The sequence below is a fragment of the Mustela nigripes genome, unplaced genomic scaffold, assembly GCF_022355385.1.
Source record: "Mustela nigripes isolate SB6536 unplaced genomic scaffold, MUSNIG.SB6536 HiC_scaffold_148, whole genome shotgun sequence".
Lineage (NCBI taxonomy): Eukaryota > Metazoa > Chordata > Mammalia > Carnivora > Mustelidae > Mustela > Mustela nigripes.
Window position 1 is genome coordinate 8,527,513 of NW_026739562.1, and position 15,557 is coordinate 8,543,069.

General features: G+C 47.7%; 2 protein-coding genes across 5 annotated transcripts in view; one reads left to right on the plus strand and one right to left on the minus strand.

Annotated features, from left to right (window-relative positions):
- The window catches only part of LOC132008408 (prothrombin), a 15,135-nt gene extending 11,542 nt beyond the window's left edge, over window positions 1-3,593 (plus strand). Inside the window, exons 13-14 of the mRNA XM_059386952.1 lie at window positions 3,147-3,217; window positions 3,348-3,593. Coding sequence (XP_059242935.1) covers window positions 3,147-3,217; window positions 3,348-3,491 — 215 coding nt within the window. The 3' untranslated portion in view covers window positions 3,492-3,593. The remainder of the gene's footprint in view (window positions 1-3,146; window positions 3,218-3,347) is intronic.
- A 2,368-nt stretch (window positions 3,594-5,961) lies between these two features.
- Window positions 5,962-15,557, minus strand: part of LOC132008464 (cytoskeleton-associated protein 5) — a 106,848-nt gene continuing 97,252 nt past the window's right edge. For all 4 annotated transcript variants that reach the window (XM_059387112.1, XM_059387109.1, XM_059387111.1 and 1 more), the window contains 9 exons: window positions 13,414-13,593; window positions 12,782-12,969; window positions 12,179-12,254; window positions 10,971-11,159; window positions 10,743-10,880; window positions 10,211-10,294; window positions 9,958-10,117; window positions 6,757-6,908; window positions 5,962-6,673 (listed from right to left, as the gene is read on the minus strand). In XM_059387112.1, the coding sequence (XP_059243095.1) occupies window positions 6,428-6,673; window positions 6,757-6,908; window positions 9,958-10,117; window positions 10,211-10,294; window positions 10,743-10,880; window positions 10,971-11,159; window positions 12,179-12,254; window positions 12,782-12,969; window positions 13,414-13,593 (1,413 nt within the window). In that variant the 3' untranslated portion in view covers window positions 5,962-6,427. The remainder of the gene's footprint in view (window positions 6,674-6,756; window positions 6,909-9,957; window positions 10,118-10,210; window positions 10,295-10,742; window positions 10,881-10,970; window positions 11,160-12,178; window positions 12,255-12,781; window positions 12,970-13,413; window positions 13,594-15,557) is intronic.

Here is a 15,557-nt window from a genome sequence, read left to right on the forward strand (position 1 = left end):
GGGACTCGATCCCAGGACCCTGAGATCATGACCTGAGCCGAAGGCAGCGGCTTAACCCACTGAGCCACCCAGGCGCCCTTTTTTTTAAGATTTTATTTATTTATTTGACAGACCAAGATTACAAGTAGGCAGAGAGGCAGGCAGAGAGGGAGGAGGAAGCAGACTCCCTGCTGAGCAGAGAGCCCAATGCGGGGCTCGATCCCAGAACCCTGAGATCATGACCTGAGCCGAAGGCAGTGGCTTAACCCACTGAGCCACCCAGGTGCCCCTGTTTGTAGTATTTCTACTTTATGAAACTGATTTCTTTTTTTTTGCAAGAGAGCTATTTGACCAATTTTTGTGACTGTTATGTGTATACTGGAGATGTGTAGGTATGTTCTCAGTTATCCATGTGTAAAGGTTGATTCATATCCAGAAAGTATAAAAAAAAAGTACCTTATCACTTGTTATCTAGGTCATTTATTTTTATTTATTTTTAAAGGTTTTATTTTTCAGTAATTTCTACATCCAACATGGGGGTTCATGGGGCTTGACCTCACAACCCCAAGATCAAGAGGCACGTGCTTCACTGACTGAGCCAGCCAGGCGTCCCGGCTTAGGTCATTTATATCCTTATTTATTTTCAGTTCACTTGATCTGTCTTATACCGTGTTCGTGTTAAATTCTGCCAGTGTATTTCTGTCTCCTTGAATTGCTTTATAAATGTGGCTGCTGTGCTGGTCAGTGCAGATATTCATAACTGTTACTCATTCATTGCAAATTGTGGCTTTTAGCGTTAAAAGTGTACTTCTTCACATTATTTTCAATTTCAGGATCACCGTCTCTACTGTGTGGTTTCCATTAACCTGATATACCTTGTCCATCCCATTACTTTTAACCTCTATGAATCACTTTGTTTTGCCTTTTATATCCAGCATAGTTGGGTCTTGCTTTTCGCGAGTCAAACTAAAAATCTTTTTCTTTTTTAAAAGGTGAGTTAAGCCCATTCCTATTTATTGTGATTGGATAAGTATTAATTCATATTATTTTGTAATTATGTTTCATCTGCTCTGCTTTTTCCCTGTGCAATCTTTATTTTGTGTGTGCTTTTAAATATACATATTTAGGAAGGTTTGCATTTTTGTTCCAGTGATTATCTTTTGGGCTCCTACCTTTTTGAAATGCCCATAGTTCCTTCTTTCTTTCTTTCTCTTTTTTTAGTAAAGATTTTATTTATTTATTTGTGGGAGAGAGAGTGAGAGCATGAGAGGGGAGAAGGTCAGAGGGAGAAGCAGACTCTCCTTAAAGCTGGGATCCTTATTGGGACTCAATCCAGAGACTCCAGAATCATGATCTGAGCTGAAGGCAGTTGCTTAACCAACTGAGCCACCCAGGTGCCCAGTTCCTTCTTTTATGACTTTTAAATTGTTCATTCCCATCTATTGGGTATACAGCAGTCAGGGAGTTTACTTTCCTCTTTCAAGATCTTTGATATTTTTATTTTTTATTTTATTTATTTATTTGACAGAGAGAGAGAGATCACAAGTAGGCAGAGAGGCAGGCAGAGAGGGTGGGGGGGGAAGCAGGCTCCCTGCTGAGCAGAGAGCCTGATGTGGGGCTCGATCCCAGGACCCTGAGATCATGACCTGAGCCGAAGGCAGAGGCTTAACCAACTGAGCCACCCAGGCCCGTGGATTTTGATGTTTTTAGATGCATTTTCTTCTACTTGTCGGAACAGTTAATCAGCCCTTTTACCGAAGCTTCCATCACTTGTTTGGATGAAGCCTGTCGTTTAGTAGATGCTCCAATAATGGTTATGGGTGTAGACTTTCCTGTTTCCATGTGTTTATAATTGTTCTTCTGTTGTCTTGACACCTTAAGCTCTGCTTGGCTGCATATAAAATCCGTGGCTTACATTTCCTTTGATTTTTTTTTTTTTTTTAAGTATGCCTTTGTTGTTGCTTACTTTGTATGTTGTTTTTGAAAAATCAGATTCTGGAGTCATTCTTTGGAACTTGTAAGGTGTTTGGTCTCTTGCTTGGACGCCTTGAGGGCTTTTTCCTTCATCCTGAAGTTTTTCTGGGCTCTGTCTCAGAGTGGAGAGCTTCGGGCAGTCTGGTCAGCAGCCCAGTGTGGCCCCTTTCAGCATAATACACCCCCAAATCTTATTTTATTTCCGTGAAGTTTTCTTGGCTTATATCATAAATATTAGTTTTATTCCATAGTTTTATTTTTCTTTTTGCGAGATTCAGATTTCTTCCTTGGGCTGACTTCCATTTCAGCCTCTTTCTGCTTTGCATTTCTTGCTATTGTTTTGTTGATTTATTTCTAATTTTTGGATTTCTGATGCAAGGTGTTTGTTACAGCGTACAAACTGGCTTGAGGAAATTTAATTCGGTTATAGTTTTCTTCTATCTCATGGTGGTGTTTTGGGGGACAATTTTTGTTTGCTGAGGAGTTTTTTTCGTATATTTTTGGTTTGTTTGTTTTCCTCTAGTACCTTGGTGTGGATCGATTTAGTTGCCATTCACACGTGTTCAGGGTCATTTACAAGATTCCGATTCAGCCGCACCCACTGCTTTTATCCAGCGATATTTACAGCCTCATCTCCACGAGTGTTAACTATTAACATAATTAGTTAATTAAATAATTAAATATATTAAATTGATTTGAAGTTTGGGTGTTCTCTGTATTCCGGTGATGATGAGTGTGTGTGTGTGTGTGTGTGTGTGTGTGTGTGTGGCTTCTGTCGGTCTTCACGTTGTTCCATATTTTTTATGGAGGGTATGAGGGCAGTTTTGGATAAAGGCAACTGCCCTTATCCTCAAGCCACCTGGAGGTCTAAAGTATTTTCTTTTTAACTCCTTTTGCCTGTTGAGTAGCGAATGGATTGTGTGTGTGTGGGGGGAGGGGCAGAATTCAGGAAACTTGTTCAGGGGAGAGTTACACGTGGTGTGACCGGGGCGGAAGCGGTGAGAAGTGGCCGGTTGGGATGTGGGTCCGAGATGGAGCTGAGAGCCGAGCCGAAGGACTGCGTGTGTGGGGTAAGAGAACGAGGCGTCGAGGAGGACCACAAGGGGTCAAGTGTACACTCGCCAACTCGCTGTCTTCAAGGGGGGGTGTGGGAGAGTGAGCTCTGCGCCTAAACCCTGCTGTTCTCTCTCAAGGTTTCAAGCCCAATGAAGGGAAACGAGGGGACGCTTGTGAAGGCGACAGTGGGGGACCCTTTGTCATGAAGGTAAGCATTGCTGGAGGCTAGGGGGGCCGGGAGGAGTAAGGAGGGACTGTTTTCAGGAATGGTTGCCTGACAGGGTACTGTTGCCATGCTGTGGACTTACCCTCTTGGAAACCCCATATTTCTTCCTCAGAGCCCCTTTAACAACCGCTGGTATCAAATGGGCATCGTCTCATGGGGTGAAGGCTGTGACAGGGATGGAAAATACGGCTTCTACACACACGTGTTCCGCCTGAAGAAGTGGATACAGAAGGTCATCGATCAGTCTGGAAGTTAGGGGGCTGTTCACTACAAAATCATAGAAACCAATCCAGCAGGATTATTTTTGTGGTTTGTTCCTGAAGCTGTATAGTTCCAATAAAAGTGGCTGTCAACAAGCCTCCAAGTTCCCAGTGCTGTTCGTGGGCAGGTCAGAAAGAGCCAGCATTGACTGGACGAACAGGACTTAGCGAGTCCACCACTCCTAGAATCGGCAGGGGGGGGGGGTGGCAGGGAGGGCAGGGGACAGGGAAGTGGCAGCCTGAGGGGCTGAGCCCCGAAATGCTCCAGACTCAGGGCCCTCATGGGTTCCCTCATTTAATGCTCAGAAGAGGTTGGCGAGGAGATAGACTTGAAGTATCTTGTCCAAGGTCACCAGCTGGGAAGGGTTAAAGTTGGACTTGAAACGGAAGATACTGGGCTTTCAGTCACTCTGCTATTGGGGCGGTAAGGTGCTCATCCCAGGAACAGAGCGAGGCAGGGGGAACAGACCAGCGCAAGAAGGGTAAGGAGGCACATCTTTATCTCTGACTTCCCTAGTAAGTCCCTACATCCTTCCGAATACCATTAAAATGACATCAGATTTAACGCCCCCCAAAGGCTAAGTATTTTAAGTGGCTTCATCTGGGAGTACTGTGGGATAGGGTGGTTAGGAGTATGGGTCCGAGTCAGACTGCCCGGCTTCATATCCTGGCTACTCCCTTAAAAGGGAGAACCATGGATGAGTCAATGATTTCCAGGAGTCTGTTTCCTCCCGTAGAAGGTATGAGGACATTCTTACCTAATACGGGTGTGAGGATGAAATTAGGTTATTTGCAGCGTGCACTTAGCAGAAAGCGCAGGGCCCAGTACGTGGTCCGCAAGTCCTCGCTGCTCTCATTCCCACTCCTGCCTGGCGCTGGCAGAGCTCCTCTGCCACCCCCTCCTCTCGGCCCTACAAGGAGCTCGTCAGTGTGGTGGCTGCTTCCTGGAATTCCCACTCCCATAGTAGTTACAGACTTGGGCAACTGGCATTTCTAAGAAATGGGCCTCTGCAGCTGCCCAGTCACAGCATGTTCTCCAACGTCACTGCTGGCAGAGTCACCGGTCGAGGCTGGAGCGCGGCTCTGACACACACTGCCCTTCCACGGAGTGCCACAGACTTGCCAGACTTGCCCCGTGGCCTGCTGCCTCTTCCATCCGGGGCATTTGTGACTTGGGAGCTGGACACCGCAGCTGGCAGGTGGACCACTGGATGATTGTCTGGAGGACCGCGTCCAAGTTCTGTTCCTGAGCTTGGGAGTGAGGTGGCGGAAGAGCCCGGACGATGCCATGGTTACCGTGCTTGGCCTCAGGTCTTCAGCTACGATCTTAAAACTTCATGGTGTGAAGTGGGAAAGGACCAAAGGTAGGCACTTGTACCCACTTCCCTCCCCTGTGTTTTCCCTTCCCTTTTTTCAGTCCATCAAGGAACAGAGAATTAGGACGGAGTTCCTTGTCCTCGTTATTTGGTTCTGGCCAACCCGGAAGCTGGGTAAAAACGGGGAGTTCAGTGAGTTTGCAGGACCTTGGCAGCCCAGAGCTTTCACCAGAGCGGGGAAAGGGATTAAGACTTAGAACATCCCAGCTCTGCTTTTGAAACAAGGGCACGCATTCTCAAGGCTGCTTCCCTCCAACACAGCTGTAAGCCCTGCAAATTCCAGACCTGAGCACAGCCACTCCTTCCAAGTGCATCATCCTAGTCTGGCAGCAGCGAGCGAACCCTCCGTCTTCCTTCCAGGGAGGCCTACTCCTGCATTCCCGCTACAAGGGAGTGGAGGTGTGATTTCGGGCAGCACAGGGGAAGGGGGCACCTGAAAGCCTCGACTAGAATCAACAGAGCACTCGCTTTCGGTCTACCTTCCATTGCTTGAGCTCCAGCTGGGTAGAATATCACCTAGAAGAATTCCTTGACCCTCCTGGCTGCCCAGGAGGTCTGCCGTCTGAATCCAGAGCTTCTAAGTACTAATGAGCTTTTCTGACTGTGGAGGGAGACCCTGGCGGATTTATTCTGGAGGGGACTCCTCTGCTTGCTTTCCAGTCCTCATTCAGCCTGAGCGGGAAGCAACTGTGGGTCTAGCCTCAGGCCCCGAAAACCAGGCGGGAAGCCCCTGAGCACCCCATCCTCCTTCAGTCAGAACCCGAGGCCGGTCCCCATGTGGAAAGCACTACAGCCGGCCTGTCCTGGGCCCTAGCTCGCGTGCTAAGTGGCAGAAAGCGTGAGAGCTCCCTGGCGCCACGGGGCTGGTGGGAGGGAAGTTACGCCCAGAAGCTCAGAATGCACAGCAAAGGGACTGTTCCGTCCCTCGGGAGCCGCCTCCTGTTTTGAGGGAGGAGAAGCACGAGTCTGTGCACCCCAGCAAGGCGCTGCTCCTCGGGGGGGACCTTCTCCGCTTTCGCTGGCTGGCTAGCTGGTCCCAAGGACACATGACAGAAAAAGCTGCCCAGGTACGGAGCATCTTGGGAGACCGTTCTAGTTAATGCAAACTTTATTTATAAAAGACTCTTAAATTAGTTGTATCATGCCATGCGTTCATACAGAATACAGCGACCCTTCCGGGCTACGGGCAGAAGAGCTCACAAACTCCAAGGAAAACTATTAAAGAGTTTCTAAGAGTGAAAAGCTAGGAAAGATCAGGACAACTTTACAAATGAGCAGTTAAAAATAAAAGACAAAGGCTGTGGAGACTAGTCGGAGCCGAGAGGAGGGCAGCTGTTTACAAGTCTGTACACTAAACTACGACATGGACAGTCGGCTAGAGGCAGGGCGTGGGCGGAGAAGCAGAGTGTGGACAGAGGCCCGCGCCCCGGCCGCCCCTCCTGGCCCGCACGGGGACGCGTCCTGCCAGTCCGAGTGCCGGGCCCGCCGAGCCCCTGCCACGAGGGGGACGCCGAGTTTAGTGACCTAGAGCTGCGGGGCGCGGGGCGGGGGCAGCTTCACTTGCGACTGCTCTTTATTCTCTCCAGTCTCTTTTTCAAGTCATCAATGTTCGCTGTGGAGGACGAGGACGTGGTCATGGTTCCTGAAGAGTGGGTCTGGTTAGAATCCAGGTCCGAGTGTTGGTGCTGCTCCCGGGACTCCCGGAGCTGAGAGAGTTTGCTGTGCAGCATGTCCGTGGAAGAGGCGACAGGGGGGACTGCTGGTTTGGAGAGCAGGGAGGTCAGCGGGGGCCGCTCATCTTGCTGCGGAGAGAAGGAGACCCAGGTCAGCCCGCAGCTCGGGAAGAGAGGCCAGGCCCTGCCCCACGCGGAGGGAAGGAGCGCACCTTTGTGTTGTCCAGGCCACAACGCTGGCGGAGGATCTTGAGCCTTTCCAGGTAGACAGACGGTCCCACCTCCTCTCCGTTTGTGTTGCCTATGGAGGACACCGTGCTCGTGGGAGCGGGCATACACGTGACCTCCGTCTGCGGGGAGATGCCTGCAGAGGAAACGGGGTAAGGCCGCCGAATGCACGCACGTCCCACTCCCAGACCGCCCCGGGTCATCTGTCGCCACAGGGAACGATTTGGAACAGTTTACACCACTGTGAAGACCCAGATATCCACAAGAGTCGCATCTGGAGCTGGTGATAAACGGGCTCTGGAATGTAGGAGACAAGCTGAGCGAGAACTTCAAGAAACAACGGAGCAGAGCAGAGCGAAAGCTGCGCCCTCCGCCCGCATCCTGGGACCCGAGGGGGCTGCAAGCCATCATCCCACCGCTGGCCTGGGCCAGCCGAAAGCTCAGGCTGCTCCCGAGGCTACTGTGCCTGGCTGAAGAACCGCTGGCCTTGAAATGCTGGCCGTAATTAGACTAGGTCTGGACTAGGTGACGCACAGGGGAGTGCTTATTCAAACCGGGGAAGACCACAGGGAGCTTGAGGCGACAGCGTGTTCAGGGGGCAAAGGCGGAAACACAGATGTCCAACACACACCCCAAAGAGGGACAGGAATGGGCGCATCTGTCACCCTCAGCATGGAGAACAATATTCTTGCAGGAGAGGGGAAAAACCAGAAAAATCTATCACAGTTCTTAAATTTCTGAGAAGGAACAATCACAAAATGTAGGCATTTAAAACACCCAATTTGGTATCAGAGAGAACACTTATATAAGCCAAAAAGAGCAGGTCTTAGGGTAAGTTGAAAAGTAGCACCAAAGGTTACTGTCTAGGAAAAAAAGGAATCCTTAACGTAAACATGCGGAGGATGTGCTGATCGGAGGCCAGTGACCGAGGAAGGACGTGAGAGCCAGTAGCGAGGGGCGCTGTCCGAACACTGTCCACACGGAGCCACTCCGTTATCAGTGGGGTCACATGCTCGGGCTGCCTGTGTGCTGTGTAGGCCCCGAGCACCAATCTAATGTTGGCTGTCACCAGAAAGGCCTTTGGAAGTGAAAAAAGGGGGCCCCACTCGATCAAGCAAACCATGCTATGTCCGCTTACTGCCTCTGACCTGCCACAGTCTACACTGAACAGTGTAGTGTTCGTTAGGTGCGTTGTTCTGTGTCTGTCTCTGCCCTTGTGGAATTTAAACTCTAGCAGAGGTTTCTGTCGTCTGCTGCCTGGCCCATGGGAGGCACTCAGCAGGCACTGCCGAATGACAGGAGTGAAAGCTCATCCATCCCCATGTCAGGCTGAAACCTTACTCCCTCCACAGTGAAAATGCCTATGTGTGCAAATTCCTGTTTACAGGAGCTAGAGCCAGAGAGAAGACCCTGGAGGTGTCAGTTACAGAAAGCAGCTGTCAAGAGCCTTAAAAGAAAGACCCCTGTTCACTGTGCAGAATAGAGCATGCATATCTGTTCCACATTTCCTTTTCTGTGAGTTCCCCGAACCTTCTACTCTTACAATCTCGGATTTGTTTGCCTATAAAACCATGTTTCCTGGGCGCCTGGGTGGCTCAGTTGGTTGGGCATCTGCCTTCGGCTCAGGTCATGATCCCGGAGTCCTGGAATCAAGTCCCGCATCGGGCTCCCAGCTCCATGGGGAGTCTGCTTCCCTCTCTGACCTTCTCCCCTCTCATGCTCTCTCTCACGGTCTCTCTCTCAAATAAATAAAATCTTAAAAAACAAAAACAAAACCAAAAAACCATGTTTCCTTTGTGGTTTTCAGGTTCTAGTCATGTTGCCTCTCACTGTGTATCTTGCTGGGCTGAAGCTTCAGTTGGGTTCTTCAATTATTTTTAACACCTGAAATTATGCCTCTCCAAGACCTTAAGAGTCTTTTCCTTGAAGTGTGACAAGCAGAATGTCTGCGTATGGACGGCATGCTACATATGGACACTCTATATGCTTGATCCAAGGGATGGGAGTAGGCTGTGAATTTTTAAGAAAGGTCTCCTGAGACAGTGGCTTCTGAACAAAGATCTGAGGGAAGAGAGTGAGCTAGTTTCAAGGCTATCTTGGGCAAGAGCAAGCTACATGTCAGAAATAGCTGGGGCAAAGGCCCCCAGCAGGTGTGGGTCTGGTGCGTTCCAGAACAGCAGGGAGGCTGTGGGGGCTGGGGTCGAACAGGAGTCAGTGTGAATAGAAGAGATGTGTGGCTCTAGAGCTGACAGGGGGCCTTACAATGTCGGACCCTGTAGATCTCTGTGAGGCCGTCTGCTCTTACTGAGAAAGGGAGAGCCTTTGCAGAATGAGAGGCGCTGTTTCGATGCTATGTGTGCAAACGATGACGGGAAGGCCGCACTGGAAGCAGGTCAGCTGGGAGAACAGGCCAGACACCAGTGAGAGGTGAGCACACTCACACCGGAGCAGGGGCAGTGAAGGTCCTGGGAAGTGGGTTAGAAATCCGCACGCAGGGTTTGCAGGCAGAACCGAAAGGACTTCGACAGAGGGAAGGGCACGACTCAAAGGCTTTGGGCCTAAGCAAACTAGAAGGACCAAGCTGCCATCATCCGAGATGGAGAAGAAAGTTAACGGAGCAGGTTTCGGAGGACTATCTGGAACTGAGATTGTGACACGCTGAGTCAACCATGTCTACTGGAGACTCACGTGGAGGCACTGCGTAGGATGTATGTGTTGGGATCAGGAAGGTTTGAGCTGGACCCTAGACAACCCTGAGCCTCGCTGGCATGTAAATGGAATCTCAAGCGATGAGAATACACGAGTTAGTTAAGGGAGTGAGAGTAAGAAGGAAGAGACGGTACGGACTGAAGCCTCGAGAACGCCAAGATGAAGAATTCAGGGAGAGGAAGAATCAGAGGCCAAGAAGCAAGAGGCCAGGAAAGGCAGGCTCGAGGAGACCGAGAGAGCACGGACACCCGGAGGTGCAGGGAAGAGACGGTTTCAAGGGCAGGGAGCTCTGCCCCTGCAGAACACTGCTGATGGGCCAAGTCAGGTGACCGTGTTGGCCACTGCAGCAGTGTGGATGTCACTGGTGACCATCAGGGACTGAGGAGCACAGATGTAAGTTAAAGCCAATCAAAACCTCCAGTTCCTGGGCTGGAGCTACTCTGAGCTCACGCGTGCGGCCGCGGGACACAGCGCACCTGCAGATGCGGGCAGACGGCCTTTGCCCTCCCTCTCCATCTCAATCACCCGGAGGCCTCTCTCGACATAGCTCTGGAAGAACTGGGAGGAATTTTTCAGAAACGGTTCAATGTCAGCATCTGAATACTTCTTCTTATATTCGTATAACTCCGCCAGGCCCTGGTTATCAAGAAAAAGGAAGAGGGGGCGGACGTTAGTCAGTGGCCCGTCCCGTCAAGCAGGCGCCCATTTGGCTCATCCTTCGCCTCTCACCTCTTTCGTGTTCTCCTTAGAGCCGATCTTCTTAAAAATCTCAGCCAAGAAGTCATTCACTTTGGCCTTTGATGATTTTTCATCCTGCAAATGGAAGACACAAAGGACTGGCTACACTTGAGTTATTAATTAGGAACCCACGACTGATAAGACCTGAGAGTTCTCACAACCCAGACCTTACTGGTATGTTCCTGCGGTTAACAGAAGCACCAGTGTGCGTGCCAGAAAACCCCTACTTTCCGGGACACTGAACGCCTCCAGGTGCAGGTTTTTAGCTAAACTTGATGAGGAAGGACCTGGCCCACTGCTTCCTAAGTAGAGCTCGCCGTGGATTTATCCGGCACCCTGTGGTTGTGTGGCGACCACACGGTTCTCTCTCGTTCAGATAAGGAAACTTCCAGGTGGAAATGCTCACAGCACGGCGCTGTAGCCAGTCCCCGCGCCTTCACACTTGACCCTCAGCAAGGCGGGTTCCAGCACTCACATCTCCGACAAGATCGCCACCCTCAGCCTTCGGGGTCAGGCCGCTTACTATTCGAGACGCTCCCTTCTCTGTCTCCTTCTCGGATTTGCTCCCCGTCTGGTCCATGCTGTGCTTCATCATCCGGCAGAGATGCGCCTCCAGCTCAGACTCGTTCTTGTTGTCGATCATCGTTAGATGGTCTAGGATCTGAGGGAGATGTGCCCGTTCAGATGGCAATGCCATATCCAGAACATTCTCCTCAAGCTCCTTCAGGGGCCAGCTGCTGTGCTCACTTACCTTGGGTCCTTTCAATTTGCATAAAGTGTGGAGCAGCGTCTTTAGGGTCCGTATGGGAAATTCGCTTTTGCATTGCTTCAGTTTCTCTTTGGGAAAGACCTTCATGAAAATGTGTATGTCCAGGAGAATTCTGTCCAGATTAATGCTGTTGATGGTATCAGGCAAGAGTCGAACCATTCTCCAGAGACACTATTGAAAAAAGAAACAAAAAAGAGGAGTGGCGGAAGAATGAAGATAATTCCTGCCACCGCCTGCTCTGGGCTCTGGGGTCACTGTGGAAAGACGGTTAGTGTGTGACGAGCCACCCATGTCATCATCCCCACGCCTCCTTCCCACTTCTTGGAGATGGGCCTTAAACAGAGAGAAGAGGTGGAGAACTGGCGTGGGATCCGAGAGGAGAGCAGTTCACACAGCTTAACCTACTCTCACCCAAGGAAACAAACTCTGTTACAGTGTAGTAACAGGATTTATGGTGCAGAAATGTTCACGTGGGGTCTCCCATCGAAGAAACCGAATACTACAGAGCTATACATATCTGTTTCCCTGGAAGGTATAAAATTTGTCCCAGCAAACTCACTGCCATTTGTTTCTAGGACAAACGGTCTCTCCCTTTCCACTGTTTGAGGCCAAGAACTGTTCAGGCCTGAGCTTGGGGTATAAATTGGAGACCAGGTATGTTTTTCAGGTATGCCCTGGTCAATTTTTTTTTTTTTTAAAGATTTTATTTATTTATTTGACAGAAATCACAAGTAGGCAGAGAGGCAGGCAGAGAGAGAAAGAGAGCAGGAAGTAGGCTCCCCGCTGAGCAGAGAGCCCGATGCGGGGCTTGATCCCAGAACTCTGGGATCATGACCTGAGCCGAAGGCAGAGGCTTTAACCCACTGAGCCACCCAGGCGCCCCTGCCCAGTCAATTTTTTATGTTTTTCCTTTTTTGAAGATTTTGTTTGTTTGACAGAGATAGCGAGAGAGGGAACACAAGCAGGGTGAGGAGAGCGAGAGGGAGAAGCAGGCTCTCTGCTGAGCAGGGAGCCCGATGCGGGACTTGATCCCAGGATGCTGCGATGGGATCATGACCTGATCTGAAGGCAGACGCCCAATGACTGAGCCACCCAGGCGCCCCTGTCTCACTTTCAACTTCCCTTTCCCCAACACTTTAACAAAGTATTGCATCTCTGAAATATAAGAGATCAAATTATTTCCACTTTACCTTCATAACAAGCTCTGAGAATTTGGGAGAACTGGCTGTTGCTAGCAGGCTGTCTTGGAGCAAAACAAGGAGGGCACTAAAAAAAAAAAAAATCCCAACATGCTAGCATTAATAGGTTTCAAACATTCATTCCTATTAAAATCAGTAACTGAAAGACCAAGTGGAAACTGTATCCATCTAATAAATTGAGAACTCGTCAACCAGGACTGTCTCTGATTATCTGGCATTCAGCTGTGAAGAAAATAAATGTCGACCCTTTAAGCTTCCTTAGTTACCACCTGATAAATGGTAAAGCTCCTCACTCTACTTTTCGTTTTCACTGGTAGCTGAGAGAGAAATGCCTGCAATGTACATGAAAGAGGGAGGTAACCAACAAACACTACAGTCCTATTCTAGAAAACTCACTCTGCTGGCTGGCTTCCTGAGTTGTTACTCATTTTAATGCTGTCTCAGGTTGGAATACTTTCGGTTCATGAGGAAGAGAAGAGTAATAAATCAACATAACTAGGCAAACCTAAAGTTATAATTGGTCTAGTGACTGGCTTCCATGGGTAGACCAAAGAGAGGCTGTTCCAGGCTCTAGGGGTGAGATTATAGTTATACCTCAGGATGTTGGTCTGGTCTGACTTCTCCAGCACCTTCACCACCAAGAGGTTCACAGAGCGGATCACTTGCTGTCCTTCCTCTAGATCTTCAATTCGAGAGTCCAGCATTAAGGTGATGAGGCCGTGCATCAGGTCTTTCAGGACGCCGGTGGAGGCCTCCCGGGCGAGGCTCTCTATCTGAAACAGCTATCCAATCATACTTCCATTAGAGGTACAAAACCCAGTGTTATACAGCAAGGAAGACAAATATGGATGGCATGTTCTAGTAAACAATTTTACTGTATTAAAAAAATTCGAGTATGAGGGGAAAAAAAAAATCACCAGACTCCCTCAAACCTCCAGAAATAGCCAAAATTAACCAGACTGCCTTCTTCTTTCATGTTACAGAAGTACTTTTAGGGTGAGCAATTATCTGTGAAATGCAGCCAGGGCCTACCATGCCTGATGAAGACACAGCAGGAAGCGGAATTCTAGGTAATACGTATCCCAACAATAAGGCCAACTAGTCAGTAGACCAAGTAAAACCCATAGGTGACACAGGACTCACTGGAACTATGCTGACTCATGCTCTAGAGCCTAGGCAGGATGAGACACTGAAGGGAAGCTCACATTCTACAGAGGCGGCCTTACCGAAATCATGTTGCCAATGATACAGCTATACAGCTTGATGATCTCATCTTTCTCCAATTTCTCATCTGCCATATGTGTGTTGTAGATGAGTCTTAGTTGCATGAACGTGGCTATCAGAAACTGATCAATATGGCCAGACATAGCTTCAGCTTTGTCTTCCTGTCTTAGGACCTCATCGATCTGGTAACAAAACCCCCAAGATATAGTCACCAAGCATTATACTTCTAAGTACCAGGAAAATGCTACAAGGATGTATCTGTAATATTTATTTGCAAAGCACTTATAATTATCTTAGCTTGAAAAAAATCCAGTCACTTTACATAGTCCTTAGGGATTCAAACATTCAACACACGTTTACTGAGCAAGATACTGTTAGAATTAGTCACAGATCCTTTTTGAAAAGGTTCACTATCTAGATCAGGGAATCTGTATGTTTAAATACCCATTATATCCCATTTGATCACCCAACAGTTCTGAGTAGTAGTAAGGTAAGTAAGATTTCCATTTATCAGATGAGTGAAGTGAGACTCAAGAAGATCGGACTACTTAGTCCAAATTCAAAACTCAGGTTTCCCACATCCTGATCTGGTGTTCTTTTTGGTTCAGGGCATTGGCTGTCACTAATGGTAAAATGTACTACTATGGGAAAACATGTATTTCCTATCCACTACTGTGAAAAGATCTGCGTTATTTATGTAATCATAAAAATATGATTGTCCCCCGTGTAATAGGACAAGCATGCCAATCTTCAATGACCATCCTCTCATGCAGGGCTATCCTGTTACACAATTCCACGGAGCACCATTTACAAAGACTGCAGTGTGAACAGTGCCCCCTGGTGTTCTAGAAGCTCATGGTCCTACTTTCATTTAGATTTATGCAGTTAGATATCCCATACACACAAACAATTTTATATAAACGAGGCTCTTTAACAATGCTGCTTCAACACAGACACCATACAGAAATACTCTTTTTTTTTCAGGGAGAAGCTTACTCTTTTCCCCAAGATAATTAACAGTAACGCCTGGTCAGCATCTTTCACATTCACAGAAGCATGACCATACATGCAGACATAAATGGGATCAAGGTTTAGGGTGCTGTTTATTCTACCAGAGGATTATAGTCCATACACAAATCTGCATCTGGCTTTTCTAGTTCAACAGAAAATTATGAAAATCCCCAAAGGCCACAAGAACAGCTCTAGTTAAAAAAAAAAAAAAAAAAAAAAAAAAAGCTCTATTTTTTAAAGGCTGCTTAACAGTCCACATATGCATGTAGCAAAATTTGCTTAATCATTCTCTTACTGATAAACATTCAGTATGTTTCCAGTTTGGTTATTTTGTTTCCTATAGATAATGTTACAATTAACACGTCTGTGTATATACAGTATCCTAACTTACTTGTGTTTTTATTTCTAACTTCTGAATCTGAAGAATACATTTTATTTATTTATTTATTTATTTAATTATTATTATTATTTTTTTAGATTTTACTTATTTGACAGAGAGAGATCACAAGTAGGCAGAGAGGCAGGCAGAGAGAGACAGAGGAGGAAGCAGGCTCCCTGCTGAGCAGAGAGCCCGATGTGGGACTTGATCCCAGGACCCTGAGATCATGACCTGAGCCGAAGGCAGCGGCTTAACCCACTGAGCCACCCAGGCGCCCTGAAGAATACATTTTAAATGGCATATAGATATTACTGTATTGTTTTCTTTAAAAAAGGCACTAACATTTAATTCACATTTCTACATTTAATATATGAGTACTGTTTTTCTAGAATTTTGATCAGCTGTGTGTTCTCCTTTTAGTTTTTGTCACTCTGATGGCAAAAAATGCTATCTTATTATTATGTTAATTTGCATTTTGTGCCAGAGGAGGGCCTGGACCTCTTTTCACGTGTTTACTGGCTTGCTGTTTGGAATCTTCTGTAATTGCCTTATTCACATCCTTTGGTAATTTTTCTGTTGGGTTCCTCATGTAGTTATTAATCCTTTATTAGTCATATGGGTTGCAAATATATCCCACAAGATACCACTTATTTATTGACAGTATATGATAAATTTCTCTAGATTAAAATCTTTAAATTTTTTATGATCAAATGTCTTGTTCTGTTCTGGGTTTCCTGACTTTTTTTTTTTTTTTTT